This window comes from Sander lucioperca, chromosome 12 (assembly GCF_008315115.2).
Source record: "Sander lucioperca isolate FBNREF2018 chromosome 12, SLUC_FBN_1.2, whole genome shotgun sequence".
Lineage (NCBI taxonomy): Eukaryota > Metazoa > Chordata > Actinopteri > Perciformes > Percidae > Sander > Sander lucioperca.
The window spans coordinates 24,257,936-24,279,442 of NC_050184.1; the positions used below are offsets into that span (position 1 = coordinate 24,257,936).

The following is a 21,507-nucleotide window of genomic DNA, read 5'->3' on the forward strand; positions in this document are numbered from 1 at the left end:
GTCTTTTCTTTCAGGCAATCAGACAGCCGCTTGAGTCATTTCACACTGTTTGTTTGAAGATGGAATAGAAAATTGACAAGTTTACTCCTTAATACAAAAGTCAGACTATCCACACAATTTGTGCATCAGATTTTTTTTCCTACTTTGTTATTGCTGTGGACATCTCAGTTCTTCGTTACCCCTCTCTGTCTTTCTCTCATTTCTCACTCATCTCTTGTTTCCATACTCTCTCTTTCCCACCCTTCTATTTTTAGGTGGAGTGCCTTTAATTATGCATGTTGTCATAGTGCTTTTGGTATTACTGTCGTTTAGGAAGATGTGTGTATATGTGTGCCTTGCTGCATAAACTTCTTCACTGGACATTTATTCTCTTATACACACACACACACACACACACACACACACACACACACACACACACACACACACACACACAATGCACAATCCCTGCTTTCTGTTTGTTTACCTACTGCATCTGAACACAACCCCAGTGCAAGGACAGCGTGTAAAGTGTGAGCTATGAGATGCTTTGGCCCTCAGGAGACCGGCAGTGCAGACATGACAGTTTAGAAAAATGGAAAAGGAGACAGACTGGATGGATGATCATGCATGCATGCATGCATACAGGCATACATACACAAACACATTATATTCAGAAAGTGACACACTGACGTAGTGCCCTCATGTCAGACCTGATGTAGTGCTCTCTTGAGTGTTTGAAATTTCTTTTTTTTTCTGTTGTTATTTGAAGTTACTGAAGGTGCATCAGAGTCTTATAATTGAGCCTAACTTGACTTTTTGCTGTGATGAGTAATGAGTAGTAAGATGTTGCCAAAAAAATTTGCAAAATTGTTCTACGTAGTTATCAGTGAGCACCGTGAGATAGCCGAGAAGTCAGCCTGGCTCTTGCATTTCCTCGCAAACCAGAAGTGTTGAGAGCCATGCTGATTTGTCACCAGGGTGACACACTGATTTCCAACAAGACGCACTCTAAACACCAGATTATATGTCCTGACAAATCTTCCTCTACCTCTGTCATACCATGCTCCAGTTGCTTTCAATTTAGTGCCCTGTCTTTCTGTAGCACCTTCTTGTTTCTCTCTTATGCTTTAGCCTTTTAATAGCAGATGGCTTCCTCCCGTCTCTTCCAGTCTCTCTTTGTGTCTTCTTTTCTCTTGTGTTCTCCAACTCCATCCTTTTTTCATCTCCCTATACATCCTTGTTTCCCCCCTTCCTCGTTAAACTCTCCACTCTCTTTCTCTTCTGCTTCTTTCATCTCCTCTCTGACCATCTCTTTCCCTCCTCACCCAGGCGTTTCATTGTTTTGATATATGACCTAATTACTTGGCTAATTGAGGTTCTTGTAGTTGCCACACAGTTTGGTGGTGGGGAACTATATCTGGTCATCCTCTACGATGTATGTGAAGGTCATGGTCAGTGTGATTTTCTTTTTGCTAAACATCCTCTCTTTCTGCCCAGCATGATTCACGGTAAAGATACAATGACTGTCTAAACAAACAAACAAAAAATAGAGTTTTGAATATAACACATAGAATGCACATAGATTATACAGTCTTTACAAAATAACATGCTAGTATTGTTTCATGATGATCTGTCAACTAGGCTACTTTATAGTGGGTCAACAACACCACTTTTCCCTTGGCCATTATGGGACTTGCAGTCATTTCTCTTTCATAAATGGCTCAATGTTCAGATTCTTATCTCTGAGAAAAAGGAAATGACTGGTGTATAATTGCTTTTAAACACAATGTTCACTAATATGCGTCCCATGCTGTAGATTTATTTCAATGACAAATTAATCTTTGGTTTTATGAGAGCCTGAAGCACTCATTTCACTCTCTTCTCCTCCTGCTACATGATGTCTTCCCCTCTTCATTTCCCACTCTTTTCTTTTGCTGAACAAGCTGTTTCTTCCTTTCACTATTGACTGCTTGTCAGAGGACACAAGATGCAGTTCACTGTGCAGGTCTGTGTCTCATCCTGATCCGTCTCTTGTATGGGAGCTTGTCTTTACTTTCACTTGCTTACCTAAGCATGGTTCACACGAGGATTTTCAAATCCAGAGACCACAGACATAACAACAGATTTGACCGATTTTTTTATATTTTAACTGTAACAGGAGTGGCAGACCGGGGTGGTGGTTCCCCTTTTCAAAAAGGACCAAAGCGAGAGCTGTGTCCGGGTTCTCGGCAGTAAGTCGGACTCGTTTCAGGTGAGAGTTGGCCTCCGCCAGGGCTGCGCTTTGTCACCAATCCTGTTTGTAGTATTTATGGACAGGATATCGAGGCATAGTCGGGGTGGAGAGGGGTTGCAGTTTGGTGAGCTGGGGATCTCATCGCTGCTTTTTGTGGATGATGTGGTCCTGATGGCATCGTCGGCCTGTGACCTTCAGCACTCACTGGATCGGTTCGCAGCCGAGTGTGAAGCGGCTGGGATGAGGATCAGCACCTCTAAATCTGAGGCCATGGTTCTCAGCAGGAAACCGATGGAGTGCCTTCTCCAGGTAGGGAATGAGTCTTTACCCCAAGTGAAGGAGTTCAAGTACCTTGGGGTATTGTTCGCGAGTGAGGGATGGAGCGGGAGATTGGTCGGAGAATCGGCGCAGCGGGTGCGGTATTACACTAAATTTATCGCACCGTTGTGACGAAAAGAGAGCTGAGCCAGAAGGCAAAGCTCTCAATCTACCGGTCAGTTTTCGTTCCTACCCTCACCTATGGTCATGAAGGCTGGGTCATGACCGAAAGAACGAGATCCAGGGTACAAGGGGCCGAAATGGGTTTCCTCAGGAGGGTGGCTGGCGTCTCCCTTAGAGATAGGGTGAGAAGCTCAGTCATCCGTGAGGAGCTCGGAGTAGAGCTGCTGCTCCTTCGCGTCGAAAGGAGCCAGTTGAGGTGGTTTGGGCATCTGGTAAGGATGCCCCCTGGGCGCCTCCCTAGAGAGGTGTTCCAGGCACGTCCAGCTGGGAGGAGGCCTCGGGGAAGACCCAGGACTAGGTGGAGGGATTATATCTCCAACCTGGCCTGGGAACGCCTCGGGATCCCCCAGTCGGAGCTGGTTAATGTGGCTCGGGAAAGGGAAGTTTGGGGTCCCCTGCTGGAGCTGCTACCCCCGCGACCCGTTACCGGATAAGCGGAAGAAGATGGATGTAACAGACGATTCAGATTAAGTTTTTTAAGTAAATGCTTTCTTTTCAGCCGCACGGCTTGCAGAAACCATGCTGATATCCATGACGTTTTTAGTAAAAGACTTCAAATCTAAATCACAGCCCAAGCCATTTGGTTCACTGAAAGCGATTTGATTGAACAGTTCAGTAAAGTTCACTAAAGTGCGAACAAAAAGAGTATTCATTTAAATGCCTAAATTATTCAAAAAACTAAATGGAGGACTTCAAGTTTATAATCTGCTCCTTGAGGCTTTGGAGCCCTTAGCAGCTGCTGACTGTATTCTGCTTATGCCTTAGGCCAGCTATGCAGATATTCTCAGGTGAAAGTCTTTAGAGAAAATGGGAACACCAGCCATGATAGATGGTCTCTTGCACCATTCATCCAAGGAGGAATTTCTGAACTTTTACCACTCACTACTACTCCTCATCTTACAAACTAACATTTATATTATATGAATTTATATAGTACATCTCTTTTTCTGCATTGGGTTATTAAACAAGTTTAGATTTTAGATTTTATATGATAAATAATGAGAAGCTCCCCAAATGTAACTGAATGGTACCCCGTGGGGTAAACCTTTCTCGCTCTTTCTAAATGTGTTAAAATGACATCTAAGCATCCACAGCAATTATGTAAAGAAAAGATGCCAGTCTGGAAAATTAGGCTACCTTTCACCAGCACCGGAGGAACCCAAGTCAATCTCTGCATAAGCTTTTTAATCATCGATTCAACTTAGAGTACTGTGTGTTGACAGCCACTATTGAAGATGATTTCTCCCAAAAGCTTTTTATTCTCTTTCCATCTGCTTGAACTTTCCTCTTCAAAGAACTTACTTTTTTGTACAAGCCCAGTCAGCCTTTACTTTATTACACATTTGAGATCAAATGTTTAATTCAAGGACATAGTTTCCAGTAAGGGAGGAAAGCCCAGTAGTCATTCATTTTCCCTGTCCTGATTTCATAGGTGACACACCAGGCTTAAACTCACCTCTCTCGCATTGAGGCTACTACCGCACCCTGCTGATTATCATGGCAAAGCTTGGTGCAGTTTGTCCTTGTTTTCTGAGCCCATGAATCTTGCATGCAGTGGATATTTTGATCCATGACAGTACAAATTCCACAGGCAGCTGTGTTCCATCATATACAGTCGTCTGTTTCTCTGCCAGTACGGATGGAGGAAAGTCTTTGGCATCTCATTATTAATTGAATTAAGGGAGGTATTTCTGAAGCAAGGTGAGTTCTGAGCCTGGTAACAAAGAATTATTTATGGTGTGTTTTGAAATTCCCAGGTACTAATGGGACTTAACCCAGCACTGTCTATACGGATAAGAACATCGATGCTCACTCTGACACAACCTCCCGCCTTCTAGTGTAAATACAAAAAGTGACTAGATGTCCAATAGGGACTGTTTTTAGACCTGTAGGATGGAACATTGGCAGCTATCTGGTTATCATGACCACAGATGTTCCACAACTTTCAATTTGATTAGATCTGTCAAATGTGCAATTCCCCTAAAAGCCCTGTATTGTATCATCAAGGCCTGTCACGCTGGTGCTAAAATCCCACCAAGTGTAGGTATTATACTAAAAATATCAGGGCATAAGATTTTTGGCAGTAGAACAGTAAAAAACCTGCATATTTGTGGAGCATGATAAAAAAAGAAAAAAGCATATACGCTCAATGAAGTATCAGCATATCGAGTTCAATCATGCCAAAACGCCTGCCCTTTGCTTTCCCACTGATCCTTTATTCTGTAGTGGTATGCAGAATTGACCTTGGTGCTAATGAGCTGCTAGAGATACAGGATAGCTGGTAGGCCTTAGGTCAAACTAGGGACATTAGATAAGGAAACATGGCCATAGTGATGAAGATCTCACGCTGTTCATAGTCTCATGTAGTTTGTATAATATTATTTCTAAGACTTTTAAGACATTTCCATCTTGGAGAGAAGCTATCATCTTCTAGTAATATCAACAGCATCTTATTAGTTTGTGAACCACAGATCTGCCTCCTTACAGTCGCTCCACATGTCACTTGGATGTTTGAAATTACCCTCAAATGCTTGTAATCCACTGTTGTGCACATGAAATAACACCTTGTATAGCACACAGCATAATCTTACCTGTATGTTAATATGACAAGAGGAATGACTGTGATTATTTTGTCAGAACTGAGATCTGACAGTCTTCACTTTCTCAGAATTAGGAGAAAATATATTGTCAATTTGACAAAACAGAAATCAGGCATACAGAGACTATTCCAAAGTGGTTCAAATTCCAATTGATATGGAAATAATGACAAGTCATCTTTAAAGCTGTAGGTTTTATGTTGGAGGGACATTCAAATTCAGAGCCATCGCTATAGGATGGAAAAGGAAGTGCACTATCAAAACTGTCAGAATGTTTCTTTCATCGCTGAAATGCCAGGTACAGCCCAATTACCACCAGCTAGTACACTGCTCTCCAAAATCAGGTGTGATTACAGCATTCAGAACTGAGGAAATGGAGGGTTAGAGGAGAAACAAGAGGGGTTGTGGGTGTGTGAAGATGGAAAGGAGTACTGGGTCATTAGTTTTTGCTGTTTTTTCCTCTGATGTGACCCATGACTAATTCTCCACCACTTTTTTACATTAAGTGTGTGTGTGTATCTATAAATACATTATTAAATGTATCTATAAATGCATTACTTTGTTCATGTCCTCTAATACTGTTGAGTCTTGCTCACAATGTTATTAACCTCTTCCCTGTGGCGACTGCATGCTAGATATTGGTTTCAAGGTTGACTATAGTGTGTAAAAGAATCCATTGCTAATCCAGACTTTATCTCCCTATCTTAACGCCCCATCCATCTAGAAATTCTCCTGAGACATGCCTCTAGCTCACGTGTATAAATCTAACATCAGGAATTATGTGGAAAAGTGTTTGGCTCCTAGCTACTTACTGGAACTTATTTAATATCAATGAGTACTATCACTGGGACAATGTTATTCTCTCTCCAGACTAGCTGTGTCTTTTGGGTCATGGCTAGCAGCCATTATAACAGTGGATTGGAAATCATGAGGGACTAATGGGATGGTGTATGGGGTCCCATGGGACATGAGTGATATTACATTGTTGTCTCAAAGGGGGTGAGACAGAAAGAAATGAGCCTTGGGAATATAGATAAGAGACATGAGGAATTAATGTTCAGTAACCTTATTATCATCTGACTTTTGTTTAGTTTGGAGCCGTTTCATTTGCTCAACTTAAATTGAAAAATCAGCTATATATAAAAAGGCTTATTACATTCCGTTTAACAGTACCACTTATACTTAGACCTACCCTGTGTGTGAACAATCTTTAATACTCATTGAAACAAAATGAAGAGGAAAGAGATCTGGAGGGGACAACAGCAAAAGGTCCAGGATGGGTAGAAAATAACACAATAATAAAATGTAGAAAGACATAAATTACTAATCCTGTCCACCCTCTAACCCTGATACCGAAGACTTCCGTGAACTGCACTTGCACTGCACATATGTTTTTCTTTATTCCATACTTTTTATTTGGCCATTCACTTTACTTACTGTAGCTGCTATTATTCAGACCCCATCGTACTGTCAAGCGAAATGCCCCTGATATTCCTTTACACAGTAACATTTCCCTCCCGGGAACTCTCAGGGGAGACTTTAGCCTTGTAGATAAAAAATCACATTCAGTAAAGAAAAATCAGTCCAGCTCCACAGCTGATATTTTTGTTTTGTTTTTGCAGGTTTCCAGAGTAATGAAACCTATCTTTCATGCTGTATGCCACGTCATCTCTTTCATCTGTCAGTCAATACCTTTTTCTACCTTAATTTGCTGAAAGTATATACACAGTTTTGTTTCAAATTAGAAAAGTCTACAGTGTAATGTGATGTTGACTCTACATCTGTGTTGGTGTAATGACTCTTGTGAGAGGTTTGAAAGACAATTTGTGGGTTTGACTAACCAACGTTTTACATTGATGTTTGACCCACATATGTCAAAGGTGAGTCTTCAAATGTGAAAGAGGTAGGCCTGCAATTAACACGGCACCACTGCAGGGGTAGAGATAGGCTATATAGTCCGTGTTGATCCCCTTTCAGTGCTTTGCCAGAATCCTTCAAGCTCTATGTGAAACGCGATCTGTCACATGGGGTCCGTCGCCTGGGGGCTCTCATCCTCTTTCACAACCCATATGCCCACACACTGCCAGTGCCACATCACTGCTACAAAGTGCATTTAATTGACATGCTTTTGTGCAGCATAACTAACTTATCATGTGGTCCTTCCCTCCTTCCACCAAGAGGCTGCACATCCCCACTTCCTTCTGTGTCTATGACACACACACACACACACACACACACACACACACACACACACACACACACACACACACACACACACACACACACACACACACACACTTTATTTATTCTTTTCTTCTTTCTTTTGTTCCCTCTGTCTTTCGTCAGCACTTTGGCAGTAAGTCCTGCTTCAGTGAACTGGGCACAGTGCATGACTTGATCCGACATAAAAGCTAAAGGCTAGCTATTATTGCCCTGTATTAGAGACCATGAGTGGGGGAGAGAGAGAGAGACGGAAAGAAAGGGAGAAGTATGGCGTAATTCAACAACAACAATAACAGCATCCTCAGTAGCCTATGCTCAGATCCTGAGAGTAAGGAGGAGAGAAAGTGAGAGAGAGGGAGTGAGAGAGGAGGCTAGTCGCATCACTCAAGAGGAGTAGGCGTGCTCTTGCTACATCGTTTGATGATCTCCCTGGTTTCCCCTGAACCTCCACTCTCTGCGGGTGAGGTCGGTCAAACAAAGGGGCTGAGCGGACTTTCCCTGTCGGAGGAGTCGAGCTCGACTTTCCTCCGGGCAGCAGAGCCGTGTGCACAGCACCGGTCAGCAGGGCCACGTCGCGGCACTTTGGATAACTCACACAGCTGAGGATCCTGCCGTTTGCCAAGGCGCATCGCTCATCCGCGTCCCGCACCAAGAACAGCTGAACACAGGATAGGTGACTTTTGATTTCCGGCAATTTTCCCTTTTTCTTTTCATTTTTGGATTCTCTGAAGGGGGAAAAAAAATCCACGGTGGTAGCATAAGCCCGAAACTCGCTGGTATTTTTGCCCAAGATGCAGGTGGATCGGAGCTGTGTGGTTTCCAGTGCGTGTCTGCTTTTACTTTTCTCAACTCTGAGCTCCAGGGTCAGTGAGGTGGGAGGCACCCACCAAAGCATCCCGCCGTCCGTGTAAGTAGATGCTCGTTTACGCATCACTTAAATCTCTAAGTTTTAAGCAGAACTTGATTAAACATACTCCAGCTGTATCAGTACAACACACATTTGATCGATTATTGCGACCAGTCGTTGGATGGTTTCTACTGCTGTGTTTATTGAGTGTGATGTCCCCTTTTTTCAAATTTCTGTCTTATTGTCACATTTAAAATGAGCAGGGTACGTTGCCAGTGAATGTACTTGCAAAATCTGTCAAAAAAAAGCAGACTACTTTTTAAGTAGTGAGTTAAGCGTGAAAAGTTGTGGTCTATATATAAAGGCTATATACATATATTATCTGATTTCTTCCTTGACTGTGTGTGCTATGTGTATTGGTGCTGTCTGCAGAGTGAAGCTGTGGGCTTCAGCTTTTGGTGGGGAGATGAAGTCCATCTCGGCAAAGTACTCTGGCTCCCAGCTGCTGCAGAAGGTGAGCAGTTTTATTGTCTGAACCCGACTTGTCAAATTGAAAGTACACCCTAGAACCTCAATACTGTTAAAATATGATTCAAATGTGCACATGACTGAACTTGAGTTTTCTTGTGGGCACACTCTTGCAAAATAGTGTTTAGAGTAGAAGATATTTTATTTTAAAAAGGAGCTCTACTGTCCCTGAAATATGTTTTTTATTAGATACAAAATGTTTACACCAACCCAGTGTGTAAGTACACCCAGGGACACACAGTGATACTGTGGGTAAAATAAGTGAGAGAGACTTTTAAAATGACTGTGTGGATGTAAAAAAGATCAGCTTATGAGAGAAAATGACCAGTTGAGTCATTTTTGAATTGAGAGAAATGTCACTCTTCATCTCTTAAACTGCAGTACTTTTTAGCCCCTTGAGAATCAGTAATGCATGTCTACTAGATAGGCACAGATTTAAAAAAAAGCTTATGTGTATGGGTGTCCAATTCACAAGCTCTCCAGCAAATGCATTCACACACACACACACACACACACACACACACACACACACACACACACACACACACACACACACACACATACTCTGCTGGAAAGCGCTATTTTTTTTTGCTAAGCAACTGAGTGTTCTTCACATTTCTAACACCCCCTTACCTCTTTTCATACCTCTCTGCAGTCTGTTCCCCTCCCTTATTCACTCTGCTTTGTGGCATTAATGCAAGATTTGAGTGTGATGGAATGCAAATTGTTCTAATGGCGGGTCAGTTGATGAAGCATGAGGTAAAACTGGCTAATGGATAGCCAGTGGATAAAGGGCAAAGCTGAAGCTAACCTCTCAACGGGTGCACAGACACAATGTTGTGCTTGGGGCCATTGGTCCAGGTACCCAGTGGATGCAGAGACCTACTGTGGTGTGTGGCTGCAGTTATGTGTCACACAGGCCAAACTAGTGATCTGATGTGATGCATACATGCATTACATGTACCCTATACATTATTGCACACATACATAATTTCCCCCACCTCCCACAGACATAAATGTATTCACATGACCACACACATTGCGTATTCACATGTACAAGTAGTCACATAGACACATATTGGACTATAGCGTGGATTTCATCAGCCGCTCAGAAGCCAAAGAAGTGGTGTTATCTTCTTGATAGGATAACAAACTGTTACCCCTTCTCATCTTTTTCTGCCTCCAAAAAGAAGATAACCCTCCTACAGAGTGACGACCTCTTTATGAAATGCAAATGAAGGCCGCTGGGTTAATTGAGCAAAGAAAAGACTGGAGACCTTTTTCTGGGAAAAGTGCATCTTTGACACCAAACTGGTATGTTGCAAGTATAGTGGTATTCACTGTGCCACACAGATGTGCAGGTTGTATAAATGCACACATGTAATCACTCGCAGGCTTTTGGCAACATGTCACAATGTCCTGTATGTTTTGCCTTATTGTGTATCCGGTAGGCCTATTGTCGTAGTAGCTTTTGTCCAAGAATGCTAAGGAGGGACCACATTTCCCCCAGGGGCACATATGCTTTTAAATAGACAGAAAGAAAGAGGGATATACTGTACACTGTAGTACATAGAGATGAGGATGGTACTGAGGAGAAAAGACCAAGGCTTGTGTGCGTGTGTGTGCCTGTTTGTTTCCCCTGGGCAGGGGACAGATGGACTCAGTCTCTCTTCAGTTATCTCTCTGACCCAAGCGTAACAAAACTCTTTCGGAAATAACCACACACACACACACACACACACACACACACACACACACACACACCACACACACACAGTGTATTACGGTGTGTAGGGATGTCACAATACCAAAAATCTAGTAGTTTGTACCGATACCACCAAAAGTATACTCAATACCAAAGTCATTACCATGGTGTGTAAAAAAAAAAAAAAAATAATACTTAATTAATACATTAATACCTTAATTTAAACATTTGAACATTATAAAAAACACAACAACAGTCACATAATAATAAAAAAAAAGATTACAAAATAGATATGTAATAAATATTTAAGCAGTTGAACATTATAAAAACAACAATATTGGCATGTAGCCTTTAAATAATAAATAAAATTAAACTATTACAAAATAGATCAATTACAAAATCACAAATAAACAAAAAATATCAACTTTTACCACTGTACATGAATAACACACTGTTCCAATGTAATCATCTTGAATGAGAGATATTCTTAAAAAGCAAAACTGTAATTAATCAAAATTAATATCATAAAACCGTGCAATAAATGACTTTAAATTGAGTGAGAGCCCTAATCTAAATACATTAGTAGTTCATTTTAATATTTTCATAGATAATTCATATATATGCTTTCAGTAAGAAAGAAAACATGTTTGTATGATCAGTTTTGAATGAATTTATGACTTGAAATAGTCAATTATTTCATGGCTACTTCGTTGGAAAACAACATCATTCACAAAAGGACCTAGGTGACAGGAAATCCTATAAATATTAGAAAATAATGACTTTTGTTCAAATAAGCCAATTTGTTTGCAGCTTTTTTTCAGAGACACAATTTTAAATATTAGAAAAAAAAAAATACAGTTGGACCAGATTTGGCCTTTCATTCAAACCCCCATCTCCTCTTTCCTCTCCTCTCCTTTGCTGATCTGTCCTCTCCTCCCACGCCACAGCTGCTTCCTGTAATAATCGGAAACAGCTCTTCTTTCAAGGTTGTACCAGTCAGGGCACATGTGTGAGTGTGTGTGCACAGCAGACGTTAGTGGTATACACATAACTCTATGTACAAATACAAACATGAACACTATATTGAGTACACTCCTCATACAAAGGACAGGAAACTTCAGTTTGAGACACATTAAACATCTCCCACTGATGGTTAGAATTAGCTCTGTGTGTTTTACTATCTTTGCTGCTATTCTGTTGAAATCTTTAATTTCATGTATCATTGAGCAACCTGTCTATATGAGCCTGTGCGTGTGTGTGTGTGTGTGTGTGTGTGTGTTGTTGGCTGGACTAGTTTTCACCTCACTGATGTTATGGCTTTCAGGAATCAAAGTAGTAGGACATTATGCCACGCTGAAATAACTTCAAGCCTTTTGGTAATGGAAGATATAAGACAAATGATCATTCTGTGAGATTGCCACAACGGCTGGCTGAAAGTCATCCGTGCACGTCTGCTTTTCCTATTTTAAAAGCATAAGCTGGAGGCAGCAGGGCTTATGTGTTTGCAGCCTGTGTGTGTGTGTGTGTGTGTGTGTGTGTGTGTTAAGTTTGCATACAGTACCTACTTATAGCATGCTATAGTACACATACACACACTGTATACACAGCACAAGATCAGAGGATTCTAGGAAGGTGTAATGGTGTGTGACAAGAGTATGCTGGAATCAATTTGCCTAGGTGGGGAAGAAAAGTGTGTGTGGCTGGGTGTGTGTTATGGTGTGAAGGAATGTCACAATACCAAAAATCTAGTAGTTTGTACCGATACCACCAAAAGTACACGATACTCAATACCAAAGTCAATACCATGGTGTGTAAAAAAAAAAAAAAAAAAAAAGAAGAATAATACTTAAACATTAATTCCTTTATTTAAACAGTTGAACATTATAAAAACACAACAATATTGGCATGTAGCCTTTAAATAATAAATAAAATTAAACTATTACAAAATAGATGAATTACAAAATCACAAACAATTACAAAAAAGATCAACTTTTACCACTGTACTCTCCTGGTGGACATCCTCCTCTGGCTAAGGCCGGCTACACACTGCCTGCGTGGCGTGAGCGTGGCATTTCTGTTGCGTGTCAGCTGCGTGGCGGCTATGTGGATTTTTCTGTCTTTACACACCAGAAACATGTCTGATGTGGCGCTGCTGCTAGCCTCGTCTGTACACATGTATGTTTCCCATTGATAAAATGAAATACCATGTTAAACATAAATATATACTGATTTGATTACAGCAAAGACAACGTCGACAGTATTGATGGCAAAATAGGATACAGAATATTTCGTTCTGTATTGACAGGTGCAATATTAGAAAATCGATTTTTTTTTAATTACATTTATATCTGCATTTATATCAAAACCTAGAGACTTTCAAACATCAACGTGTCATTTATTAATATGTATTCATGTCAAAATTACATATAAACATCTTTTCCTATTCTATTTGCCTGGAAACGCTTCCAACACGCTTGCGTGTCGCGTGAAAAATAGCCGTTGGTTCTATTTGTAGCATGCACGCGTTTTCGGTGCGGTTTGAGCTGCGCCTGAGACGTGCCTGTCACGCAGGCAGTGTGTAAGCTCTAACCTGTTAACATGGGAGCCGAAATATAAACGGACACGCCATGCAGCTGACACGCTCACGCGACGCAGCCAGTGTGTAGCCGGCCTAATACTGTCAAAAAAAGACAGAGAGGGAGAGAGAGATATTTTTGTTATCAAACATGTCTGACAATTACAGTGGAGGCTACAGACCTGTGCGCGCGCACACACACACACACACACACACACACACACACACACACACACACACACACACACACACACACACACACACACACCTTATACTCTGAATGCAAGCATTAGTTTAAATTCACTGACATGGTGGCAGGCCAAAAAGATTTATTAATACCATTAACAATTCAATAATTATTAAGGGGTGATGCATGTTAGCCCATTAGGAGGTAGTTTATAACGTTGCCATGCGTTTGCGTCGTTAACAAATAACTGGCTATTGCAAACATTACATTGAGCATAATGTTAGCTTGTTTCCAGGCAACAGTGCCAGCTGCCTCAAACAAACATAGAGCCTGTGTTTCAGGATTAGGGATTAGGGTTAGAAGTTTGTATATGATGTTAATATGACTTGAAACTTACTCACCTTCGCCAAATTCGAGGTGTTACCTCCCTTTGTTTGAAATGAACAATGGTATCATTTGCATGTCCGTTGTCATCCGCCTCGATTGCAAAGTATTTCCATATTGGATTAAACTTGTTGCTGTCTTCTGTAGTTTTTCCTGTGTGCTTGTAGGCGTTTTTCTTCTTCTTCTTCTTTACCACTTGTGGACCGAGTAAAACAGTTATGTTGCCCCCATCAGTTCCGGAAGAACTGCAACCTTGGTACCATTGTTACCAACGGTACCTACTCTACTGCAGGAAAACAAGTACTGTCACGTTTTAAGAATGTTGGTACCGACTTGGTACCAAAGTACCGGTTCTCGTGACATCCCTAATGGTGTACCATACCATTCTCCTTTTCTACTATAGAGCTTAGTGTGGCAAGCCACTGACATGTTGACATGCTGATAATACTCCTGGAGAACGAGCAAAAAATTAGACAAAATGAAGTGGGTCCTCAAAAAGAAGCAGCGGATGAATGACATATATCAGTGTTAAAGTCGTCAAGAGAGGCAAATTGCTTAGCCGCACAATATGTGCATGCTGGGATTATGGAGTATAGAGAGAAAGAGTTACAGAGAGGGAGGAGAAGAACACTGATGGTGTCATCAGCTTTGTTATCACTATGTGATTTAAATCAAATAAATGTATGAGCATCAACTGAAATCTTGAAGACTATGCACCTTATCAAATTCAGGAAAAAGAAATTGTAATATATATATATATATATATATATATATATATATATATATATATATATATATATATATATATATATTTCTGACTACATGTTCATTTTGCAATTGCAGTTGCCAGCACCTCTAGTCCTGCAGGACTTTCTTCCACTACCTTAATAAACACAACATATTTGTGCATTATTTCTACAAAATAGCATATTATCACTGACTAATAAAAAAACAACAACCTGGAAATGAAAGCCTACAAGGTTTTCAAAATATAAGAAAAAAGCTCTAACTGTATCAATCAAACGTCTGTATAGCATCTTTCATATAGAATAGTGAAAAAAACAGCATATTTTTTTGCTTGATACAAGCCTTTTTTCTTGATACTAGTTTATTTGGCATTATCTAATGAACTGTCAGAGAATCTTTTAAACCCAAGAGCTCAGTGAATTCTGTCGTACATGATCAGTTAAGTGATTTACACACAACAGCAATAGGTTTTGATATAAGATGTTTCACAAAAACATAATTTCATATTTCTGCAGAAGGCAGTTTCATGTTTGTCTGTGTTGGCGAAAGATCTATTTTTGTTCTGAATATGTATTTTAGTCACACTAACCAGATTTAAGCGCATGACAAATTATCTAATTTAGAAGGGGAAATGATTTTGTATTTCAGTTTTTTTATTAAAATTAATTACTGATGAATTTGGCTGACAACAGTGGAAGAATGATTCTTGCTGTGTGCGGATGAGTTTTTTTAAAATAGTTTCCACTCAGTACATATATTAAACAGCGCTTAAAGTTTTAATTTGATTAAGCATTCCTTTTTTTATTTCCAAATGGTATGCATTTGTCATACTTGTTAAACGGATGTTCATGTAGTTTAAGTGCCTTTTAATTCTTATACAAATTTGCCTTTTCAGAAATTTGTAAAGAAAATATTTTGTTTGTATTAGCCATAGGTTGTTTGTTAAAGGGTGTTTTTTAACAAATACATACAAAATTAAGCGCTATAGTATTTCTCCACTGGAATTACATTATTGGATAATGCTTTTAGACAGTATTCTGGGGATATATATATATATATATATATATATATATATATATATATATATGTATGTATATATATATGTATATAGGAATTTATTATCAGAAAACTTTACAGACTTTTTTGGCCGCTAGTCAAAAATTTCTTAGAGGGTTGTGCTGGAGGAATTTAGACAAACTCTGTGTTACTAAAATGTTTGGCTATTGCGCTGTTAACTGTATTTAAACTGCTGTGTTTCAGCATGGTGGAAAAAATATGATTCACCTGATCATCGTGAAACCCGAGTTGTAGGCTGCTATGTTATTGACATAAGTTATTTTTGGGTCCATTAATTCAAAATTGTATGGACAAACTCCATAACTTGTTCTTCAGACTCATTATTTCTCCTTTTGCCCTCTATTTGTCTTTGTTGCCTCATGGATGACTTTGTATATCTGTGTGTGTGTGTGTGTGTGTGTGTGTGTGTGTGTGTGTGTGTGTGTGTGTGTGGCTAGTGTCGAAGTGGAGGGGGAAGTGTGATGGTTCCAATCTGCTGCCAAGGGTGGGTGATGGCTGAGGCGTTCCAGTGTAACACTGTGTCAGTGAGGGGGAGACAGCTGCAGATTAGATTTAGCTTTGGGAAAATTGAATAGCTGTCAGGTTTGGTTCAGCACGGCTGGCGATGAGGTGAGGGAAGGGGGTGTTTACTGATGACTGTCCCTCTTTCCCTAACCTCCCCTATCTCTCCCATCTCTTCTCCTGCTTCTCTCGCCCTCCCCCTCTTGTTCTCATTGACCAAAGCATGATCTTGCTAAATTTGATTCCTCCACTGCTCGTAGAGGGAGAGGGAAGAGAGAAAGGTGTGTGTGTGTGTGTGTGTGTGTGTGTGTGTGTGTGTGTGTGTGTGTGTGTGTGTGTGTGTGTGTGTGTGTGTGTGTAAGAGAGAAAAAGGAGGAGGAATGCCGTGTCACAGAGTTAATTACAGTGTTAGCAGACGGGAGTGTAGCCTGTGCTGCTATCCTTTCATGTGCTAGTAGGCCAGCTTTAGCCAACACAGCCACTCACTCATACTATAATTAGTGCTTTGTTGGTGAGAAAAGCATGAGAAAGCCAATGTGAATCAAACACCCTCCCTTTACTGTAGAGAGGTCAGTAAAGAGTTTGCTACTGAATTAAAGAACTTAAATTCCTAAAGAGCACAACTGCTGACGCTGTGTTTGTGGGCTTAGAAAATCAAGTGTCTTTTGATGACTTGTTGTGCAGTTTACCTCTTTGATTTATCCCCAATCTCTCTAAGTTCATTTGCCAGTGTGAAAAGTGTTTGATTTAGTAGTTAATTTGTGTTTTTAAGATTTTTCTTCCCAGTTCCTGAAGTTGCTGCAGAAGAAACACACACACGCACGCACACATATACACACACACACACACACACACACACACACACACACACACACACACACACACACACACACACACACACACACACACACGTAGTGTTTGCATATAGTGTAACACTGTGCTCTGTGCTGTTAGGATGATGAATGTGAACACTGAAGATAAATATCCACTGTCATCTGTCATCGCTTGTTCGGGCCTGGCTCTGCCTCTGCCTCTGTTGGCCTGCAGATAAAGAACATCTCACCGTGGCTACACCAGACATTAACGGACGCACACAAGAATACAAGCATAGACGCACACACACTCACAGATTTCTGTTATTATGACAGATTGTTCACCTGGTGTACTCCAGACTGGATTTCATGCAGAGAGTAAACATTAGCCATCTTGGTAAAGGGGCGGGACCACTACTATTAAGCACATTAACGTGTTCACATTGTGTGAAGGACTATCTGTGACTTGCTGCTGTCCACATCCATCATCCTGGGTCCAGCCTGTGTGCTGTAGGTAAAGATGGCCCGTATGAAGCAATACAGTGAATAGAAGAAAGGAAATCAGACCCATTACAGCTATTCCATCAATCACAACTACCTCGTTACATGCTTAGATAATTCTGCTTTATACGTTATACTCAGAATTGAAGATGAACTGGCACCCCCAGCTCTTTCTTTCTTTCTTTCTTTCTTTCTTACTTTTTCTCACGTTGTCTCTTTATTACCTTCAACCTTTCTTTCAACTTGTCCCTCTGTCAACATTTTTACCCATATGTTTTTGTGTCCTTGTGTCTCCCCCTAATTATTTTTCTCTCTTTCTCCCCATACCTCTCACACTTTCTCTTCTCCTCCCCCTCCATCCCTCTGCTTTAATAATGGATAGGATGCAGCTACGGCACTAAAGAATACATGGGAGGGGATCTTGGGACATGCCAGTGTTTGGCGCAAGTGTTGATGCCCACACCCTTAAAAAAGTAGTTCCGCTGGCCTTGCACAATGTTGTGCACTCACTGCACTCTTGAGTGCCCTCACAATGTGTCCCAAGTCACCCCCTCTGCCTCTCCATCACCTCTGCCAACATACACACACACTTGCACAAACACACACTTAGTTTGGCTGAACTTTATGGAGCCCCGCACTGTGTCCCATTTGCACAACACTTCTCATAGGCTGTGAGAGTACTGCCAAATCCTCCTGATGACCTCCACCTGCACTTGCTATTATCTCACCAAAACACAAACTTGCTAACACAGGGTTTAAGAATACAGTTATGCATAAACAGCCATTTGGGAGCAGAAACAAAGCTGCTTGAGCAGAATAAATAAATAAAAGGGTCTTTTGAATGGCAAGTTGAGTTTCAAAGCCCCTCCAGATAGTTACCAATGAGGTAGTCCATCTCAAATACCACATGAGCATTAAAAACTTGAAAAAAATATACCTTTTAAAGTACATTTAGAATAGATACAAAAAATGTGAGATTAATTTGCGGTCAATCGCGAGTTAACTAGGACACGTGATTAATCGTAATTAAAAATGTTGACAGCCCTCGAAAAAATAGAAGACCAAAATTGTACTTACATTGGGCATGACCAGAGCATGTGATAGGATTGGCTGGAGCCTGATGGCAACGGGAGCAGGTGAGATTTGCGTCTGGATATATCCTGGCAAGATTACTCCTAGAGAGATGGAGCCTATGGAACACTTTAAATTGAAGCAGGCTATGTCTAATACATATAGATGAATCTATTCTCTTGATTGCCATTTGCCAAGAACTATCTGAAATCTCATAGCCAGAGTCAGGGGAGGCAATCATTTGAATAGCACAGTGCAATCTACTCACAACTCCCCTTTGATCCATCCAACTATTCAACAACGGAAACGGAAAGGAATATGGAATAAGATATTGTACTCTTTCACCAACTGCTCAAAGTCATGAACACACTGTTCTTAGAATTGTCCTCTACACGTTTTAGGCCATTCCTGAACTATAACTTGAACGCTCCATCCATGTGTAAGGTTGGAAAAAATGCATTAGCCACAATTGGGGAAACACATGCACTTAGTTAGCCTTTTCCTGTTACTCACTGAACGACCTCTCCCTCAATACACATTGCAAAAACATTTTTCACTCTATCAGTGTGTGTCTATATTAGTTTCCTTCTGCGTCTCCTTTACATGTCATGTAGTCTCACATTGCCAGCCCTATCTCCCCAGCCCTGTGGAGTAAGGTCTGGCTACACCACAGATACATTTTAGGATAGGAGAAAAAAACACTCTGGGTTGTTTGTATTTCCTCAAACCAATCACAATCGTCTTGGGCGGTGCTAAGTTGTGGCATTGCAAAATAGTTTTGGAAAGTAACTTGTTTTGGTGGAACATCTGAACCCAAAAGAAAACACCACATGCAATATTAAATGAAGTTAACTGTTCACACAATACAGTAACATGAGCTATTTAAATTGGTTGGATACATGGTAATTTGCTCTTATCAGTGTATCGCCGTGTGTATTTCGTCCATAGCAGTCCCCACCGATCGGTCCCAAAATGTTAGATAGTAAATGCCGTAAACATATTCCTTGTGAATCTTTACAATCATTCCCCGAAAGAACCAGGTAGGCCTGCCTTATTGCACAATCTAAATGTTATTCAAAACATGCAATTTTTAGCATGCAGCTTGCTAGCTCGAAGTGTGTTGTTGTTTCCTGTAGAAGATGGATTTTGAGAACAGCAACACACAGAGAGCGGGCTTGAGCCACGCGCAGGATGGCATCCTCTATCTTAAATGGAAATGTACTTCCATTGATCCAGACTGTTGATGTAATATAATTAGGGCTGTCAGCATTAACGCGTTAATCGCGATGCGATTAAGGGTTGAGCATAACACGTTAATGTTTTTTAATCATATTAATCACATGCCACCATTTATTAATTTATTTTCTCTTCACTCGGCTTTGCGTCGTGCCTAACAGGGTACTATTTTGCCGTACTTCCTCGTAACACATCCTGCTGCTGCAGGAATAGCAACGCGGATTTCGGTGCCTCATTCTGGTGCCACTGATATGCCTGCACTTCTCTCTGATGCTCTGAAACAGATGATACAGGCAACAGAAACATTGCTGCACGTGACGCTAGTTAACACTATACTCGACAGCAGCTAACGTTAGCCTACCGCTAGCTAGTAGCTGGATTAAACACGGTTACAATGCTGACAGCTAACGCTAAACGGTGTAAAGTTTGACTGTATTTCACTGTAGAGGATTCCGACACCGGTCACAATCAATCTGCAGCTGCTGTTGTCGGAAAAACACAGATGGTGCGTTCAATGAAACAGGTAATTTACAGCCTCGTGGTGCATTCAAAGTTGTTGTTAAATGCCCTTTTCCCATCTGGTCGTTGTTTTTGTCATTCAACAGCTATTTACTAGTGAAATAAGTTATTGTTATAGTGATTACATTATTATTAAATCATTTAATTTTGACGATATGGCCTTAGCAATAAACAAGCCGTTCTTTAATGTCGCCAACTGTTTAGTACCCTTCTTTTTTTAACTTTCTTAAAAAGTATCGGTTCAGGCACAGTTAAGGCACCGGTAGCATTTTAAAAGTACCGCTTTAGCACCGGTATCCAAACCAAACAATACCCAACCCTAATATTTAGAGGTCGACCGATAGTGGATTTTACCGATACCGATAGCTAGGTTGGGCCGTATTTGCCGATAACCGATTAATCGACCGATAGTATTTATAACTTATACAGTTGACAAAATACATACATTGTTTCAAAAAAAGTCCAGACGCTTTTGCCAATAATCAAAATAATAATGTCATATTTATTGATATTACACCCACAGCAATGCTACACAAGCATGTGTGTTGTCTAAAACAGTTATCCTACATATTTGGAGTCATCCAGTGCAAAAATAAACATAATGAGCATTATAATTCATATAAAGGACAAACTATTTACATTTCTTCAAAAAATGCCCAAATGTATGCCAAATCTCAAAACAGTGATGCCATTCTTCTCTGTAGAACGGTTTAGAACGGTAACAGACGATCTCTGACCTTGAGGGATCTATCTTTCCCATCTTTCTCTTTGTTCTCGCTTGGATGCCCATATAAAGCGTAATGTGTGACGGACCTGCCATTGGTTGAAAACATAAACAAAGGCATCATGGGAGATCCCATGTCGGTAGCACCTACTGTCTATGGGTAGCACGGAGTTAGCGGCAGAAATGACCGAAAACGTGATGAATTATGGACATCAAGTGGATAAATCTTGGATGTAACAGTTTGGATTTAATGCTCAACAACCCCGAAAAAAGGAACAAGTTCCAGGCTGGATAGAAATCTATTCAACAAATTAATAACTTTATAATGATATGACAAAATGTACTGTATACATACCTTTTTGCTGTCGATGCTTTAAACGCACATCTGATGTCAGCCTTCTCCGCACAGCATGTGCTCGCCGTGCAGCGCGCAGTAACACGTGTCGAAAATAAACAACACGAGGCATCAGTGATAGTTTTTATTTCGCCCCTAGAGGCCACTATTGTAATGCATGATGCCAGCAGACCCTTCTCAGCTCTCGTGTACTGTGTAATGA

General features: G+C 40.6%; 1 protein-coding gene across 2 annotated transcripts in view; it reads left to right on the forward strand.

Moving 5' to 3' along the window:
- Positions 1-21,507, forward strand: part of cacna2d3a (calcium channel, voltage-dependent, alpha 2/delta subunit 3a) — a 159,239-nt gene that overhangs the window by 4,107 nt on the left and 133,625 nt on the right. The window contains exons 1-2 of one of the 2 annotated variants that reach the window (XM_031316557.2): positions 7,659-8,443; positions 8,816-8,897. In XM_031316557.2, the coding sequence (XP_031172417.1) occupies positions 8,328-8,443; positions 8,816-8,897 (198 nt within the window). In that variant the 5' untranslated portion in view covers positions 7,659-8,327. Of the gene's footprint in view, positions 1-7,658; positions 8,444-8,815; positions 8,898-21,507 lie in introns of those variants that run through there. The other variant, XM_036008563.1, reaches the window with a different exon arrangement.